Source organism: Sitophilus oryzae, unplaced genomic scaffold (assembly GCF_002938485.1).
Source record: "Sitophilus oryzae breed Bouriz unplaced genomic scaffold, Soryzae_2.0 scaffold_179_pilon_pilon, whole genome shotgun sequence".
Taxonomy (NCBI): domain Eukaryota; kingdom Metazoa; phylum Arthropoda; class Insecta; order Coleoptera; family Curculionidae; genus Sitophilus; species Sitophilus oryzae.
Genome location: NW_022146501.1, coordinates 6,531,683 through 6,552,461, shown reverse-complemented (window position 1 = coordinate 6,552,461; position 20,779 = coordinate 6,531,683). Strand labels below are relative to the sequence as shown.

The 20,779-nt window shown below is 30.9% G+C and overlaps 1 protein-coding gene across 2 annotated transcripts in view; it reads right to left on the bottom strand.

Moving 5' to 3' along the window:
- LOC115882642 (pyrokinin-1 receptor-like) overlaps positions 1-20,779 on the bottom strand; it is a 248,369-nt gene that overhangs the window by 49,522 nt on the left and 178,068 nt on the right. For both annotated transcript variants that reach the window (XM_030900832.1, XM_030900833.1), the window contains one exon: positions 1,544-1,761. In XM_030900832.1, coding sequence (XP_030756692.1) covers positions 1,544-1,761 — 218 coding nt within the window. The remainder of the gene's footprint in view (positions 1-1,543; positions 1,762-20,779) is intronic.

Below are 20,779 nucleotides of genomic sequence, written 5' to 3'. Positions count from 1 at the left end.
TGCTTGAAAGGATCCAATCTCAATTATACAGCAGAGAACAGATAGAGACTTAGTAAACCCAGTATAGTGTAAGCATAATCAAATAGTTACCTCTGTTTCATAATATGTATTCTGTATTAATTTAGCATAAAAGGGTCATTTCTACAGTATGTACCCAGATTGTCTTTACAGGAGCAAAAAAAAACTCTTTTATTATTTACTTTTTGAGAAAAAAAACATTCTTCATTAAATTTTTTGTTTGTTCTAAAATAGCTAATTCCGTACTTTTTCAAATTTCCATATCGTTTTAGAGAAAATTAAAAAAACATGAAGATATAGTTGAATTTTTTCTAAGTGCTAGAAATCAAAGTGTGTTTCTATTGTTATATAATTTCCATTTCATTCTTTCATAGATGGTTTTTATTAATTTTAATTAACGTCATATTTTTTGCTGTTGTTTTCTTTTTTATTTTCTGATAACTTTTCGTTAACATTCGTTAAACATTTTATAACAACAAAAAATATGATGTCAATAAAAAATCTATCAAAGAATGAAAACGAAATTATTAGAAACGCGTTTTGATTTTTAGGACTTTTAGCTATATTTTCATGTTTTCTTTAAATTTCTCTAAAACGGTATGGCAATCTGGAAAAGTATAAAAGGGATTAACCGTTTTAGAACAAGCAAACATTTTTATGAAGAATGTATTTTTTTCAAAATGTCAATAAAAAAAGTTTTTATTCTTGTAAAGACAGTCCGAGGACATACTGTATATAACAATGGCAATTTTTACAGGCTTTACTGTATAATCTTTTTAAAGAAAAACTAAACTATACAGTTATTTCTTGGAATTGTATGTAACAATCGATAAACACGCTATTTTTAAAACCCAAATTTTATATTTTTTACATTTAAGTTAAATGCAGTAAATTAAATATAAGTCAAAAATATTTGGTGTGGCTTTTTTATATCCTTAAATGTTCCTAAAATATTCTTCAAAATTACTTTTAAAATTTATACTCCATTTTTACCACGTTAAAGAGAATACTTAAATTTTATGAGACGTAATACTATTTTTTGCCTACGCTTTGTGACATTTAATTTATCTTTAATATAATTTGATTTTAATTAGATACCTGATGTTAGAAAGAAAGTCACTTTTTGCTAATAAAACCCTTATTTTCATTAAACAAAAACTATTAACTTGGAATGGGAATCCTCCAGGCACTTTTTACCAGGCACTTTTTACGGAAAAAATCGAAATAAAAATGAAACTTCTACACCCTGTATCTCCAAAACCCAGCATTTTAGGACATACATTTATACGAACTTTTTTACTTATTTTTGTCTGCAGAATATGCTGCCGAAGTTTCCGGAATACAGTTCGGGCCACCCTGTATAATCTACAATCAGTCAATAATTAAATTATTTTCAAAAATAAAATTTTAATTTTTTACATTTCAGTTAAATCTGGTATGCTAAATATAACGTAAATATCTAATAAAAAAGATCCAGAATAAATATATTAGTATGATTACACATAACAGATTGTTTTGAACTTACCTTAAATGCATTTCGATATTTGTTCGACATGATGTGGTACAGCAAAGGATTGATGCACGTGGACACGTAATGAAGTACTCCGCTGGTGTAAACCAAGTACAAGTACGGATAATAGTATTTTTCTTGAGTTTCTGGCGAAGCACTGGCCAGGTACACAGCTACGAGTCGCTGAGTGTGAAACGGAGCCCAGCAAATGAAGAAAGCAGCAACAACAGCAACTGAAACAAGAACCTTTATTAACCTTTAAGAAAAATAATGTAAAAAGTTAAGTTAATGTTTTTAAGTTGACGCCTCCTTTTTGCTGCTACGGATAATCTGGACGGGAAATAAGTTGTAAATAGTTCTTTAAATAGTTTTATCGTTATTGTTTTGTTACTTAGTGTAAAATAAATTTGACTTTCTATCCACACGGAACCGACGAAAAAAACGAAACAGTATCTAAATCGACTCTTACGAGATATTCGATTTCATCCGGCCTCGAATCGGCATGAATGAGAAGTGTGTGTAACTAGATTTTACACTCTTGCCATTGAAGAACGGCACGACAAAGTCTTCAAACGATCACCCGTCCAACCACTCGAATCTATATAGAAGAATGTAAGTGAATAATTTTCATTCTTCTATATAGACTGGTGGTAGCAAGGCGGCTGCGGCTTCAAGAATAAAGTGCCTGAGAAAGCCCACCATGATGAGGCGAAACGTCGCATAATAAAAAAAAAAGTTTCCATTTTCAATTAATAAAAAAAAACCTCATACCCAAGAAAGGAGAAAAAAAAATATATATAAATATAAATAAATTCATAATTAACATTTATCTGCAGATATATATTTCTTGTTGGTTGAGTTATTTGACCTAATATTATATCAATATATTGTGTTTATATGGATATTAACCAAACTTATTAATAAAATATTTATTACTAACATTTCCTATATATTTATGAACTTAATCTACTTTTTACTAGTTATTTTATATTTTGTAAATTTAAAACTACTTTTTCATGATATTTTCTCTGGTCCTCAAGACCAGTCGTAACCGGTTAAAATAAAGCAATTTTATGGTTCTACCTTCTATTTGTAGTCATCTCTCTATTCCAATATATACCTACACTCGATGTCGACGGAAATTCGAACACGGGGAGCTATCTGTATTGACATAAATCCCTTCAAAACAAATCTATCCATAACCTTTTATAGCCCAGTCTTTACCGTACAAATATCCCGTCATATATTACATTTATAGAAAGATGTATATCGATATAATATTTTATGTAAAATAACTTAGGAAACTGTTTATTTATTAACATAAATGTAAAATTTTTATTTGACTTTAATAATGAATTTTCTGATTTAGATTATATTTTTTATTTCGTTTTTTTTTGTTGATGTAAATAATACATTCATAAATAATGTCCATATCTTCTTTATTTTAGTTTTATTTCTATTTAATTTAATTTATGTTGGTGCTATATTCGTATATTTTTATGTTTATTGTATTTTTATCTTTTATTTTTGTAAAAATTTGCTTATTTATTTAAAAACATTTTTAAAATTAGCGATTTTTTTTTCAGTTTTGGGTGTCCATTGTACAACTTCAACGCAACTATTTTAAAATCAAAAATTAATTATGGATTTATTATTTTTTATAATTTTTATCGAAAAATTTTAAATATTGGCAGAGGAATCAAAGCGGCTATGAAATTACAGCATTTTATATATTTTTTAAAATATTCAAAATGTGACAAAAATTATAAGAAAATAAGAAGAAAATTTATTTTTTGATTTTAATATACATACGACTTTATTATTGGCTAAAACTAGTACCACAGATGTATCAAAATTCAAGAAAAATAAACGAGATTGTTATAGTGAAAGAAAATCCAGATAGAATCTCGGGATATAAGTTTACCAATATGGCAGTAATATACAAAAAGTGACACTGATATTTGTCACAGTATATTTTCATGGCCCCCGAGTGTATATAAACTAGGAAATATATTTTATTGTGTTATTGTCCTTCCAAAATTAACGACATATTTCTTCTCCTGTTTGTTCTATGTCAAAAATTATTATTGTACTCGTATATTACATATTGACTCTTTTGTACAGGTTATTCTTCTTCTTCTTCCTGTGCCTTGTGCTTAGCCGCACGTTGGCGATTGTCCATACTCTTCATACAATGTGTAGACTGCCGTTTTCGGCTCTTCGAAATATGGTGGCTGCGTCGCTGATGTTACACCAATCCCGTATGTTTCTTAGCCAGGAATGTTGTTTTCTTCCTGGGCCTCGCCGCCCCTCTATTTTTCCTTGTAGAATCAGCTTAGGAATGTAATATTTGTCTCCTCTAAGGATATGTCCGAGGTATGAGACTTTCCTTTCTTTAACTATGTTAAGCATTTCTCGTTCATAGCCTGCAGTTCTTAAAACTTCTTCGTTGGTGGCATGGTATACGGCACACGTAAAAGTCTCCGGAAAGTCCACATTTCGAAAGCCTCGATGCGGTTCAGGGTTCTAGCCTTGAGAGACCAGGTTTCTGCGCCGTACAGTAAGATAGGCCATATGTAGCATTTTACTACCCGTAGTCTAAGTGTTAGCGGGAGACTGCGTGCTAATAGGAAGTTTTTAAGTTTAAAAAATGTTGACTTTGCATAATTCGTTCTAAGTTTAACTTCCTCATCGCAGTCCCATCGTTCATTGATCATGGCACCCAGATATTTAAATCGTGAAACTCGCTCTATAATATTTCCATCCACGGTCAATGCGGTGTTGATTGTAGGCTGGCGTCCTATTACCATAAGTTTGGTCTTGGCAGCGTTGATTTTAAGACCGAAACGATTTCCCATGTCCCCTATCTTATTTATTATTTGCTGGAGATCCTCTAAAGTTGGTACTAGTATTGCCGTATCATCTGCATATCTTATATTGTTAATTGGAACTCCGTTAATCTTAATTCCTCTACTTTCTCCTTCCAGGGCCATTTGAAATATCTTTTCGACGTATATATTAAAAAGTATTGGTGACAGTATACAGCCCTGGCGGACTCCTTGACACACATTGAAGGTGTCTGTGGATAAATTTTTGTTAACTCTTATCTCCGCGTTTGGTTCCAATATAGTTCCTGTATGATTCTAATGTCTTTGGCGTCTATTCCTATCTCGAGCAGTCTGTTTAGGAGAATATCGTGTTTAACATTGTCGAAAGCCTTCTGATAATCTATGAAGCACACAAAAACATCTTGGCGTTGATCATAACATTTCTGGATTAGTAGCTTGATTGAAAACAAAGCCTCTCTGGTACCCAGCCCCTTGATTAAGCCGAACTGTGTTTCTCCGCTTTTTTCTTCACATTTCGAGTATATACGAGCATGTATGACTCATTAGACTTATAAGTCTGTAGTCACTACAGTCTTTTGGAGATGCCTTTTTGGGAATTGTTATAAAAGTTGATTTTAGCCAGTCGTTTGGAATTTTACCCGTGTCGTATATTCGACCGTTGAATAGATATGTGAAATGCTTTGAGTCAAATATTTTAAGAACTTCTGCATGCACGTTGTCATGACCGGGGCTTTTCCGATTTTTCATAGCTTTCATAGCATGCTGAACTTCAGATTCAAGAATTTCCGGGCCCGACCAGTCTTCACAATTGAGAGGTTGTCTGTCTTCTCTTTGGTCTTCAAATAATAATTGGGCATAGCTTTTCCATGTGCTGCACAGATCTACCGGGTCTAAAATCAATTTCCCATTGTGTTTTAGAGCAGGTATTGGTGCTTTTTTTGTACAGGTTATAACATAATTGTTTGTACAGGTTATAACATAATATAATAAGTCATATAATCCAATAATGGAATATTTGAATGTTTTATTATTTAGTATTGGTGGCCGGCTGTAGCGCAAGCAGTAGTGTGTCGATCTGCGATGCGAGAGATGTGATGGTACTGGTTCGATCCTCAGCCAGATTGTTTGGTTTCACAAAGAAGTAGTTGAGGTTTATAATAACCTCAAGGTTTTACCTTTGCTTTCAAAATCTAAGCTATCCTGTTTATATTTTAAACATAATTTATTGACTTATGATACGCGTATTCTCTATCTTTATTGTCAGATTGAAAATCTAATATCAGCTTGTGGAGCAGAAAAAATGGGAATAAGCAATCAAAAATTAGCAATGAGAATCAGAAAGCAATAAAACAATATCAGGAAAAAAACTAGATACTAGAAACATAGCTAGAAAATTAAAACTAGATATAAGTGTATAGTTATGTGATAAAATTTATCTAGATGAAATCAAATACTCAAAATACTTCCTTTCCTGTTCACTACATAAAATGATTTTCTTTTCAAAAGATCTTTTCGTGTTAAGAGGTATATGTGGAGTTCTACTTCGAAAAACAGCCACATTAATTTCTCTCATGCTGTCGACTTGGAATACTTGGTCGGGTTTTGTAATCACTATCTTTAATCGTAATCACTATATTCACTCTGATGTAGGATAAGTTTCCATTTTCAGCAAACTACTGAGATTATTTTTGTTTTAACTGACAGAAAATGATAACTAGTTATTAAAGCTAAACGAATTTGATAGCTGTATTGAAGTAACGTCAGAAAGCAATAAAACAATATCAGGAAAATTCGTTTTTTCCAAATATTTTCAGAAGTAATCAGATTTTTGCAACTTGACGTTGTAGCGTTCAGAAAAACCCAACTTTTTTCTAATTTATTGATCTTTGTATCCGTGAGTGATACAGCAAACGATCTAGCTAAAAAAGAAGCAAACATTCCACTCACTGGACCAGAACGGTTCCGTTCCCCAAGTGGAAACCAACTTAAAAGAGAGCTCACGAACCTGGAAGACTCCATCTGTAACCTGAAATGGGAATCCTCAACGGTCTAAGATATTCGAAGAAATTTCTGTGGGTTTACGACCGAGAAAAATCAAATATTTTCCTTGTTTTAAGTAAGAACAAGATTATCAGGTTTTTTTAACAGGACACACTCTCCTCAATAAACATCTCTGTAGCTAAGAAAGCTAAGAAACAACGGTAAATGCGGATTCTATGGGGAAAATGGGGAAACACTAGAACACCTTATCACGATATCGGTGATGGATAACTAAACACTGTAAAATCATCTCAGATACTGACTTCTTTTTATATAAAAAAGGAAAATATTATAAACCATCCAGATATTGTTCAAAATTTAGGTCAGAACAAAGAAAATATCTACTAAAAAATGTAAATTGCCTTGATCCTTTAGATATTTTAGATAAAACGAAAAAGAGAAATTGAATTACTGCAACGGACAAAAAGTAGAACAAAAAAATACTCACTTTAAATGATGACGATATCCCTAAAAGGTTTAAGGGGGTTTAGTAAAAATGGGAAAATGCATTTTGGGATGAGATTATTTTTTTAAATTAGGTCTGTGGTTTTTCAATTAAATTTCTGTTGCAAAATACCATAATAACATATTTTATATCGAGTGGTTTTTAGTTATATGTATATATAGTCTGTCCAACGAGAAGATCCTTGACAGTGATAGATGTGTCTGCCATTTTAATTTCAAAGTAGTTTATTTTATTTTACAAAGAAATAAGTTGGTACAGCTGGAACGCATAGCAGGAAATTAATATATGTATTTAAAATTTGACTGACAAGTAACTTCAAAATATTGTGAAAAAAACTGTATAAAACTGAGAAAATGTAATCGAGTTATTTTATTTAATAAAAAACGGTATGTGTTAATACAAAACAAACAAAAACAAGACACCACATACCAAAAAATATAAAAAAGAACTATTTCTTACTTTCAAGCTTTATGAAACTTCCCGCATTTATGATTATATTTATCAATATAACTTATGTACAAATACAAATTTGTAATATTCCGCAGGAATAAATAAAACAACATAAATAAAACAAACTATTTTATTAATAATAACACTTACCAAATTTTATACCTCACAGGTTGATTAATTAACTTTAATCTTAATTTTTTAAACCAGTACCTTTTGACAGTATTTTTTGCAGTACTAAAATCCATTATTTACCTATCGTGTGATGTAGATATTTTACAGCTACTCCAGTTTTTAGTATGTGTTTAGTATGGTCTTTCTACCATATTCGAGATGCACTTATCTACGACGAGATGGTATACGAACTTTATTGATATTAACTTTATTGGTGTATCTGTATAAGACTTTCTGCCTGGGCAGCGAGTATTTACCATCAACTGTGCTCTGGGTTCTACAGTTAATTTTCACTCGATTTTTCCTCCACTTGACTTCAAAAGACACAAAACACACGTAATAACACGAATCAAAATGCATCATCTTCCAAAACGCAGGGTATTTGACAAGAGTTGTCACAAAATTATAACCTACAATTTGGCAAGACTTTGACAAACGTCAAAAATCTAAAGACGAGTTCATACGCATCGGCGTCCGTTTGTCGTTCATCGTTCCGTCAAACTAATAAAATTGAAATACGAACTGTCATTTTTGAAATAAACCAATATAAACTGGTTAAAAACAACAAGTGACGACGCATGACGAATTTATATTTAAACCCATCCATAGATAACTTAAAAATTATTAGAAACTTTTTTTAGTAAAATAAATAGATTGGTATGGGACGTCATCTGCTTTTTTTCTGTCATCGTCTGTCGAAATCTTACCTGAGAAAAAAAACAGAGTATACCCTATGATCGAATAAAAGTCAAAGACGGCTGGAAAATGACTGATATGAATAATAATAATTCTGGCAAGGTCAATCTCTAGACATCATTTACAAAAAATTGACATAAAACTTGTCAAAATTAACAATAATTATAGAAAGATAAAAAAAATGATAGAAGATTTCCAGACACAGAAATATATTTCCAACAATTAATTTTTTCTCGAATTTTAAACTACATCCTTTAAAAATCGTTTTTAGCACTTTTTATCACTTTTCAGGCCAACTGGCAGTAAGCGCGATTGAAAAATATAAAAGAGTACGGGCCAAGTAAAATGACTTCTAGGACTTGACTTCGCCAAAATTATCTTCGATTTTTATTCCCAGCCGTCTTTGACGCCGTTTTTTTTTCGATCGTATATAGATAGTGACCGATTTGTGGCTATTTATCAGCTTTGACCAACGATTTCAATTTTTTTTAATTAAAATTAAATTCGGAATATTTTAGACGCATTCATACCGGGTGCGTATCAAAAGGGGGGCTCACCCTTGTAACTTTTTTATTTCTTTAGATAAAAAAGCGAGATTTGGTATGTTAGTATATGACATAAATTAGGATTGATTGACGTATTCAATTGTTTTTGGTCACTTCCTGTTTTACCGGATATGACTACAACTTTTCATTTTTAAATGACACCCTCGGAATTTTTTTATTTCATTCGATAGAAAATGACACTCATATGCTAATTTTTGACATTTTCGCTTACAAAAAAATCACATTTTAAATTTCAATCTAGAGTGCCATTAAAAACACTAATTTTTAAGCAAGGAGCCTTGGAAAAATAAATTTCGTATCCATTCTTGCAGTGGCGAAATACCCATATAGGATTTTTTTGGAGAGATGAATCCGCCACATAGGTATATACATTTTTTATAAGTTTGTATTTTTATATAGGTACTTGTGTTTTTGTTGTTTTGTGTTGAGGGAAACCTATATAGGTCTAAATATACCGTATGATCGAATAAAGACGGCCTTTATTATTTGAAATAGCTGAAGTTGTTGGCATTTTGAAAAAACAATCAAAAGATAAAAAACGCTGATAATACTATCAAAATGTTGATCTAATAACAATTTGACGTTTATACTATTACGTCAAAAGCAACTTTTTTCCAAAGCCTACCATGACTTCACTGAATCATCGTTTCTTGTTCACTGTTATTAATATCTTAATTATTAGATATTAATACCTCTGATATTATGGTATTCTGGTAGTTCGTCGATTTTAAAATAAACTAACTGTTTCTATCTTATTTTTTTGTTAGAATACCGTGTTGTAAAAATAAGGTAATCTAGGGCTTATTTTTTGGTATTTATTATAATTTTGCTAATATCTTCGGTTTGAAAGAAGATATGAAGATGCGGTTTTCGCTGGCTTTTTAAGCTTTTACTCCTCTTTACTATCAGCTATTGCATTTAATTTTTTTGAAAAAACGCGCAATGTTTGTTAAATTGTAAGACAACGCCCCCTAGCGTCTACGTTCAAAAGCTTATTATTATTGTTTATATGGTACAATATAGAGTAAGAAACGCTCTTTTAAACGAGCCCTCGCTTGTTGGATTCCGATCAACCAGTCCAGAGTAACTAATATTTCAACAAAAACAGATCTAACCTTCCCCCACCACTTTATTTTGGTGGATAGGGGAAAATGGCTCTAACAAAAAATATTCAAAATTTACTGAAGATTATGAAGCTATTACTTATAGTACACCTTATCTAGACAAAATTGTGTAAAATCTCCATTTTCATATTTTTTGTTGCAGTTGCGCCCCCTAGCGGTCGTTCTACAAACTTGAAAATAATTTCCAGCATTTTCTCATAGCCCCTTTAGTTATAAATGTTTTTTTCCGTGAGCCCTACGGCTAATACTTTCCGAGATACAGCCGAGAGCTATTCTTAGTGGGACACCCGGTACATGTAATTTCAACAGTGAGACACCCATTGGATTTGAGAATTAGTGGGAATTTTTAGAAAAAACGGGCAATTTTGAGCGTCTTCGCGGGAAATTCTATTTCAGAAAGTTGGCAATACTGGTTAAAGATGTATTTCAGGTCGATGAACTCAAATTCGTATAATAAAAAACGGTTTAATCCCTTATATGTTTGACAAATTTATGGAGATCGCTTTAAAAATGAGAGATCCGCAGGCAATTTACATTTCTTTTCTTCCTTATTTTTTGCTACTTTTTTTGCCTACGAATGTCGCAAATATAAAGTTGCTGAGTTCTCTACCCTTATTTGTTAATGTCGGATGAACTAAAATTTAACCAGGGTTGGATAAAACTAGATATAAATTTCGATTTTTTGTTACAGATAACTATACTATGTTATTTGTGTTATTATGTAAAAAAGATAATAATAGTTAAGGTAGTTAATTTTATAATAACGATAATGTAATTTTATCATCGTTTATAAAACAATATTTTTTTCCATCGCGAGTTACGTTTTAAAAAATATTGAAAAATCATTATTTCAAGGAATTTATTACGAGTAGAAAAAAATATTGTGCTGGGTTGGCGTTGGTTTCTATGTAATTTGACAAATAAACAGCTGTCTCTTTAGTTGTCAGTTTTGAGTCAATATTTTTTAATTCTCTTTCGTGTCGATTGCTGATTGAATTGGAGCCAGAAATGGCTCAAAACGAAATAAGTAAATTACCAACAGATATTCAGGCTGAGGCGACAAACGCCATATCCAAACCACTTCCATTTAAATCCCGAATAACTTATGAAAAGGAATACAAATATTTTAAAAAATGGAAGCAATTAAAAAACGTGCGAGAAGAAATAAAGTTTTTAACCTATCCTCGCTGTTAAAGTATCATTTAATCTACCCTTGCGGTTAAACTACTATTTTATCTACTATTTTTGATAGATATAAGGCAATTTTAACAGTTGCTATGGAAAAAATTAATCAATAAATTGATTCACTTTCACAAAATTTGAGTTAAAATTACCGTCTGTCTGTCTGAGGACGCCATTAGAGTACCTTGAATGTGCGATTTCCTAGCGACGGCGACGTCTGGCATCAGCGTTTCGCGGCACACTGGCTCGTTTTTTGAACGTACGTGGCTAAATCTGTATATCAATAAAAAGTAATGTATCGCTTTATTGGAAAACAAACCAGTACGCGGCGGGTCGCAGACGCCAGACGTCGCGTCGCTAGGAAATCAGACAGAGATACATATAAATGACCGATTGACAGACAGAGAGACAAAATAAAAAGTGGCACACAGTGTTGCCGGTTTTTAGGTTTGTTGGAAAATGTGCGTAGAAAAAAAATAACTATTTTAAAAACTTTCATGTATACTTCAGAAATGAAGATAACATATCTAAGCTAAATATATTCTATTACAGCTATAGTAAATTGAGTAAGTAATTGTGAAAAATAAAGTTCCAACACTAGAAGCAAAATTTTTCATAAACGCCTATTTGTGCGGTTTGAAATTTTGATGCAAAATCCGGCAATACCGCATAGAAGAAATGTATCAACCCAACTTTTATCTCTTTTTAATACATTTGATTTTCCATTAAGCTGTCGACATCACCAGGGTTCGGAAGTAGTTAATTAAGACGTAATTTATCTGATTAACTACGTGTAGTTTTTCTTCAAAAACTACGTCTTTTCCCGTTCATTAACTACATGAAAACTACGTTAATAAAATATGTATTGATATTATGAATAATTTTCCTTTGTACGAGGTGTAATAGAGATAATATGATGTAAATATTATATTTAAAGCCATATTTCTTCTGTTTTCTTAAATACATTATATGTTTTTAAAGCTTCAACTTCAAACCTCACCTCAAACCTTTGATATTCGAAAGTTACATACATAAGTTACATAAACTACACCCTCTACATAAACTACATGTAATGTAGTTTATGTAGTTTTTAAAAGTAACATGTAGTTTTCCGAACCCTGGACATCACTGTTTTACACGTTAAAATCCAGACCACGCAGTTTTTTTATTTTTATCCCTAGAAGCGAAAAATTAAATTTCTTCTTAATTTTTTTCCAATCTTTTTCGATTTAGTTAGATATCTATCTACTTTATTTATTTTTTCTCCAAGTAAATGGAAAAATACCTATTTCTTGTAAAGATATCGAAGAAAAACATATATTTTTCGATTTTCAATGAAATCTGCCCAGTGTAACTTACACGTTTGCCTTTGAAGTTTGGATATGTCATTTACATAAATCTATACATATATACTTTAATAAAATCGAAGAGTTTGTTTATGATTTCGAGATGAAGTTTTTCTTAAGTTTATAGGGTTATTTACTTAATACTAAAAAACAAACACAGCTATAAATATAGTTATATAGAGTGATTTTCTACCTAGGGTGATGCACAATTTGATTGTCTATCAAATTGTACTATACCATTTTTTATCTACCTCTTCAAGTTTTCGTAGAAAATGCATTTTCTGATAATTTAGACCTCATTTACCTATGGAATATTGACATTTTAGATTATTTTTAAAGATGTAACAAATTTTTAAAGAGTACAGCTGGTTCCAATAAAATTGAATACGATTTAAAACATATTTTTATTATTTCGGGCAGTATATTCTATGATACCAGTCCTCCATTTCTCTACTCATATCATGCTGACATTTTGAAAAGTTTATTTGCCACTTTGTCAAAAGCAAATTTGTTTTATTCAATGTCACAATAACCTTAACATGCCAAAATACTTGACACATAAATATACACTGCTCAAATATTCGAAAAAAACGTGTAAAGAGTCGTATTCATTTTTTTTGGAACCAGCTGTACATATACTAATATTGTGGATATACTTCGTTTATTTCATTAAAAAAACTCTTTAAATATTTGTTAAAGAGGACCAATTAATATGATTCCAGTATTCAAACTACATTAATTGACTGTTTGCATTGATTAATAATAATTGCTCCCCTAACACAATTAAGTATGTAATTAATTAATATTTGGGCGGAAATAATGGTGGTATATTTAATTAATGGTATACTCTTTTATAAAGATTTAAATAGTTTTCTTTTAATTCATTTTGTACATTTGTTACTTAAAAACAATCTAAAATGTCAATATTCCATCGGTATATTGATAAATGTGGTCTAAATGATAAAAAGATGCATTTTCTACGAAAAATTGAAGGGATAATTTAAAAAAAAACAATACAATTTGATAGACAATTAAATTGTGCATCTCCATTATTCTCCTAAAACATACAGGGTGTTTGGTTTAAATTAAACAAGTTATTGCCGTTTAAAGCTAGAAATTATTTAAAATAAATTTTTAGACACTCTGCATGAGGTAGTATTATTTTCATTGTTGCAATACAATAATTAATTGATCAATAAATAAACTTCAGTAAATATTATTTAGTATTAAGAACTTTGATACCCTTGGAGAAATGAAGCTTTAAAATTTTTACTGTAGTTTCACAAAATCGAAAATATTTCAAAAACGGTAAGGCTTAAGTGTGATAAACGTTAATCAAATTTACCTTTATTTTAATTGTAGAAACTAAAAATGTAATAATATACAGGGTGTTCCGTTTAAAAAAATACAACTTTGATATTTTTTATTTATTTGGGACACTCTGTATCTTGTAAAAATATTTTTAAATTGTAGCTCTAATAGTCCTTCAACGAACCCAAAACTTACAATTTGTAAAAATCTAATCGTTTAGCTACAATACTCCGTGTCGTATGTGGTGGACAGCCTTGTATATTGTCGACAATTAAAATAAATACACTTTATTGTCTATGTTAAGAAGAAATTCTGAATAATAAATTTTATATTTACTTTTCTAATTCCAATTCAAAAGTATTTACATGAATTAAATCGAAAAAAATGTTAATTTTCTCAATACTCGCAAACCTGGAAAAATCCAGACCTTTCTCTGATAGCATTCTTTTTATTCTACGACCATCTGAACCGGAAATTGCGCTCATTTTGAGCTCCGGCGCCCCAGATTCCTGTCCTTTTCGTTCGAAAATCCGCTTCAATGATGTTTTAAACTGGTGAAAATTCGAAAAGTTGCTCGCCAGAACAGAAGCATTTTGGAATTAAATAAGTTGTTTATTGTAGTTGTTCGTGAAATCTAATGATTATCTAGTAGATTGTTGAACAATAGTGTCTGTATTATTATACAAAGTGGTCCGTACTGTATTCCGGAAACTTCAGTAGCATATTTTGTAGATAAAAATAAATAAAAAAGTTCCTATAAATGTATGTCCTATCAAATACTTAGTTTCGGAGATACAAGGTGTAAAAGTTTAATTTTTATTTCGATTTTTTCCAAATAATTTGTGAATTAACGTCAATATTTGAATGAAATTTGGTATCTGGGAGTTTTTTGACATGAGAAATTTGATTTTTCTGTCAATATGACTCCTACTTATAGAGGGCGACACCTGCATATTTTTTAACTGGTTTGAAAACTAATAACTTTTCGTTCGTACCTGTATAAAACTACTGAGTAAAAATATACAATTACGACGTTTTTTACGTAAAAAAGGTCTCTTGGTAAAAATCACTACGAGTTAGTGATGGGTTGTTATTTATCTATCTGTTATTTTATAACAATTATTTATAAATAACATAACGCAACCGTTACTACTTCTAAAAAATAACAGATATAAAATAACGACACGTAGAGATCGGCCGCTCGTGAAACGAAAACCGAAGTCGGCGCTCTGCACCGCCACGAAATACTATGCTGCTCGAAACAATTCCAAAAAACAACTAGTATGGATGGAAAACATGTTATTTCGTCAACTATCGATACAGGCGAGTCAGCGAGACAACGGACATCGGAGTGGGGAATGCGCTACGGCAAACGTAGCTGCTTCAGTCGATGCCGTCGATGGTCGTATTGGGCTTGCAACAGCTTAAAAATAATAGGATATAAAAGAAGCAGGTTTTTTGAAACAGTTGCGGGCATAACGCCTGGCGGTCGAGATAACAGGAGTGGGAAAGGAACGCTGCTCATCGGTCGATTGTCGATGGAGGCTCGCAATGGGTTGGAGAAGCAGTCATTTTAGATACGTTGTTTTTCAACCCGTTACGAGCATAACAGGGCGGCGCTCGAGATAATTGGAGTGGGAAAGGAACGCTGCTGCATCGGTCGATTGTCGATGGAGGTTCGAAACAGGTTGGAGAATAACGCATCAGTTGTTTTAGATACATTGTTTTTCAACCTGTTACGAGCATAACGGGCGGAGGTCGAGATATTATGGCGCTGTATGCTTCAGTACTTACTTATTAGGTTTCAATATTTAGGTATTTATTTATTCTGAAAACTTTTCAGAATATTTTAAGATTTTTTAAAAATGTATACAGGGTGTTTTGAAAAATTTGGTTATTGATTAATCACGATCCTGCTTAAAGCCCTTGACGTAAAAAGCTGATTTTTGGAAAACGGATTGACTTTAGGGTGTAGAGGTTCGATAAGAAGGGATTTTTCGAAACTCGAATTCTAAGGGGCTGAAACTACCCTCAAATATTAGAATATTTTTTATTTAAAAACCGGTGAGTTTTCCGGAAAAACTCTTAAAACACGTATATTTTATTATGTTGTTTTACATATTTTAAGACTTTTTAAAAATATATACAGGGTGTTTCATAAAATATGACCATTGAGTAATCACTATTCTGCTTAAACTGCTTGACGTTTAAAGCTGATTTTTGGCAAACGGATTGACTGTGGGGTTGAGGTTCGATAAGGAGGGGTTTCTCGAATCTCAAATTCCAACAGGGTAAAAACGCCCCTCAAATATTACAATATTTGTTATTTAAAAACGGTTAGTCTTTCGGGAAAACGCCTGGACACGCATAATTTATTTTGTTCTTTTATATATTTTGAAATTTTTTAAAAATCATACAGGTTGTTCCAAAAGTTGAGTAATTGATTAACCACGATTCTGCTTAAACTGCTCGACGTTTAAAGCTTATTTTTGGCAAATATGAGAAAATTTTATCCAGTTTGTATGTTAATAAAAATTCTTGTTTTGCTTTATCATTACCATTAGAAATTATTAATTCGACGCGAACGAGGTCGCGGGTACACGCTAGTTTAAGTGTAAAATTAATTCGAACTCTAGTGTGTAGTTGGTTTACTTATGAAGAATATACTACACATTTTCTTATATTGCTATTTTTTGACCGCAAATGGTAAAATCATAACTAAGAGCTTCTCGCCCGTCGAGTGAGATGCACCCTGTACACTGCTACGCAATTCAGAATCTACGCGGATCGAGGGGCAGGGCGTAGGTAGATCGGAATGTATAGGTATAGACAAGTGGCGGAATTTTGGCTTTTTTTATATCGCAATTTGTAAACAGCGCTTATTTATAAACAACCACCGTTTTTAGAGAGCTATTTTAGTTAACAATCGATATTTAGAAATGTTTTGACACCCTGGAAATACTACCACCGAGCACGTCATTGTTGCAACTTGCAACTGCGTTAATACACCTGGCGGTGACCGCCTCATACTCTTTCAGATATTTAGCAGTAAAATAAAGAAACCTGTTATTTTTAAGCCGTTATTTTAAGCTGTTTTTTATAAATAACTATAACAGTTTCAATTGTTATCTAAAAATAACAGTTTTGCCCATCACTACTACGAGTCATGGTTCTCGAGATATTTGAAATCTAAATTATCAATATTCTGTCATCATTGACAGAAATAATAATAATTAAACATGTTGACTAAATAGTTATTAATGTAATGTTTTTGTGCCAAAAATTAAACAGCAACTCTTTTCATCATTTTTTCGAAGAAAAATTTATGATTAATTTAAAGAATCAAAACTCCCAAATTTATCATTTCGGTCAAATAACTACCTGATCAACATGTTTATCTTTTGTCAATAATGACATGTATTGACTATTCGCAATTCCATTCTAAATATCTTAAGAATGGTTGCTTGTAGCGATTTTTGCCAAGAGACACGTTTTACGTATAAAACGTCGTAAATAAATGTAATGTCCAACGAAAAATTATTTCTTTTCAAACCAGTTAAAAATATGTAGGTGGCGCCCTTTACAAGTAGGAGTCATATTGACATCAAAATCAAATTTTTCATATCAAAAAACTCCCAGATACCCATTTTCATCCAAATATTGACGTTAGTTTAAAAACTGCAAAATCTTGCAAGTAATCTTCAAAATCTGCCAGTAAGAATTTTTAAGGTTAAAATATTACTAAAAAAATAATATTTAGTTTTTTGTTTTGTAACTGAAAATTCTTTTATTAAGAATTCTATGGTCCTATGTAAAAGTTAAAAAAATGACCCAGACATATTTTTCTCCAGAAAGAAAGAGACCAGTTTTATATTTAGAAAGGCACGAAAAGAACAATGTTCGACTGCGAGGATAAAATTTTATAAAAAATTGGGAGAAAGTATTTTCCAGTTATGTGTCAGTTATTATGGATAATATATCAATTTATATAATAACAGTAAAAGATGTTGAGAAATACGCTTTGATAGACGTAGGTACCTATACATATATTCAGTTAATTTTTTTGGCGTTAAAAAAAAGTTTTTCAAAAAATTTGAAAAATAAGTTTTTAGTTAATTAATGTATTTTCCCAATTTTGGAATAGTATCCATGCTATACAAAATTTGTATCTATGCTATTCCAAATAATTGCTTCACCGGAAATTACTACAATTTTTGATTTTCAAGTGGTGGCCTCGGTATTTTTTTATACTTTATTTTATAGAAAATTACATTCTGAATAGAATGACATATTATATATCAACTTTTGACATTTCCAGTTAAAAAATAGTATTTTAAATTTCAATCTAAAGTGCAATATCTGTGTTCATAACGACAGCTGAACTAGTGTAGTGGAAGTATTTCTTTAAATATGTTAACGAAAAAGACCCGGTATATAAGCAACAAATTTTCAATGGCGTTACATAAAAAAACTTTTTTATCTCTCAAGGCCAATAAAAACTAAATGGAATATTGAAAAAAATCCGAATTCCTGGGCCTTTCAATGGCCATTACACCAAAAAAAATGGCGGATTTTTATATAGATAGATAGATATATGTAGATTCAGCTTAAAAGTTCGAAATCGATGTCGGAATAAGCCTCGTATTTCCATATAAAATGGCCGATAAAACTAAGTCGATAGGTAATTCACCCAGATCGATTTTTAATATGAAACCACGGGCCTTATTTCGAAGATTTTTATCTTGGAAGTACACACGCATACGAGTCTCCTATAACTGAGAAACTTTCTCGAATATAATGCCGAAAGTATATATATTTGGGTCTTATCTCTGTAATGTGTTTTCTATAAAGGAGAAGAAAACGTTATTTGAGGTTATAGAGATATAGTACTATTCTTTTAAAAGTTCCTCAATATGGCCGACCTAGTTACGAAAATTGGTAATTTTTTTTTAATGAAAAATAAGTTGGCGTTAGCAAATTCAGAAATTGATTTACTCTTTGGTTAACAATAATATTTTTCAGGATTGTCAAGTTGACGTTAAAGTTAGGTTATTGGTGGTTGTCATAAATAAAAACATAGGTTATTGAAATTATTTAATAAGAATAAAGGTATTTTACCGCAGATCCGAAGAGATTTTACTTAAAGGTATTTTATAAACTTTCTCAGTGAGAATATTAACTCCCCTGTTTCTTATATTTCAGTTAAAGGGACGTAAGAACTATAGGAAGTAAATTTTTGTTTTCTTGTTTTGACGATATCTGAGAGTTCCTAGAATTATCAAGATTATTGAATAATTATAGTTGTTTAATAAGTGAAATTAATAGAAGACTTGGAAATAGGATGATGCTTTTCATGTTATATTTGATAGATCACCCCATTTCTCTTAATTATTTGTTTTTATTTCAGTACAGTTAATCACAAATTGAATTGATGTGAGAAAAAACAGCTATATATTTTCAAACATCTTATTTAAATAGTTCTTTTATATACTGTTAAGCTGTATGAACTACAAAGTATTTAGCAAAAAATTATAAGGTAATAAATTTTGTAGATATAATTTATGAAAATTTATAATATATAAAGATTAGAACACAATCCTCTGAAGGAAAAAGAAATACTCAAAAACTCATTAAATATACTTTATTAAAAATAACAACATATAAGAACATCCATGCAAACTGTAATAATCAGAACATTATCCACATTATACTTTATTAAATTTGTGTCCACACTCCTGTCAGGAAAGCCAGAAATGTTTGTTTAAATATTAACTTATTTTAGATTGCCAGAAACACATCAGAATATATCACAACCACAACTATAGGTTAATCAGTACTAAATTTTATACCTAGTAAGTGATGCGTTAACTAACAACTATAGGATAAAAAACAATTATTAATATAGAGTGTACTATACAATGTCCTGCTTATTTATGAAATTACTTTCCCTTCAAATGTGAGGAATACCAGTAAAATAAAACATAATTTTTGGTTTGGTTTGGTGTTTGATATTCTAACTACATCTATTACAAACCTTAAGTGCTTTTAGTGAGTAACTGTATTTTTTATTATTCTTTGTGTATCCTGTAAAGTAAAAAATATATATTTCAAGAAATATAAAAACAATGCAATAGATATCAAACATATTCATAAAAACTACTTACAATTATTGTACATAATTATATATTTCAAGTGTTATTTGATGTTTGGTCCCATTACCAACATTACCTTATTTAGGTCTTCTCTACTAACTCAACTTTTAAACCTGTTTTAAACCTTCTTTATATTTTAAAACTGATTTACAACAATCTGTAATGCCAGCGCTGTTTCCTGAAATATAAGTTTTAATCTATTTATTATCATATAGTACATATCACAAACCTGAAAATTACTTCTCAAAATAATAAGACCTTTTTAAAAACATCTTTTCTAATTTATTTTCACGAATTTGTGAACGAGTAATGTTTTCTAATACGTTTTTAAGCGTTTTACACATTTTGAATATCTTCCAGCCTATTCGTCAATTCTTGATCGGTGAAAAGATTATTTATAACTATATAATTAGTACTGCAGGTTGCAGGTTAAATAAAAGAACAAAATCAAGTAGAATTTGTGAATAAAAACTCAAAAAATAATGAAAATATTTAGAAAAAGGAACCGTAAACGTCAATGTCAGCCAAGTGTCAGAGTTCAATTGGATTTACCACAGATTATCAATTTGAACGATTTGAAGTACAGTCGATTCCAGTTTAGAGATTTTCGTTTTTTAAGCCTACCATACTGAAGTCCGCCATATTGGGAAATTTTAAATGAATACAAGTATATATCACAAAGTTTATTGGTGCAGACGATCAACTAAGTATATATTCATTGATAATTATGAAACAATTAATCTTCATTCAGAACTTTTAAATTAGTGGAATAAATTAGTGAGCTCAATTATGCCGTATGATCGAAAAAAAACGGCGTCGAAGACGGCTGAGAATCGATGATCGATGACCGCCAAGTCGAGCACAGCCGTATCATCCTTTTCTCGAAGGTATTAGCGGC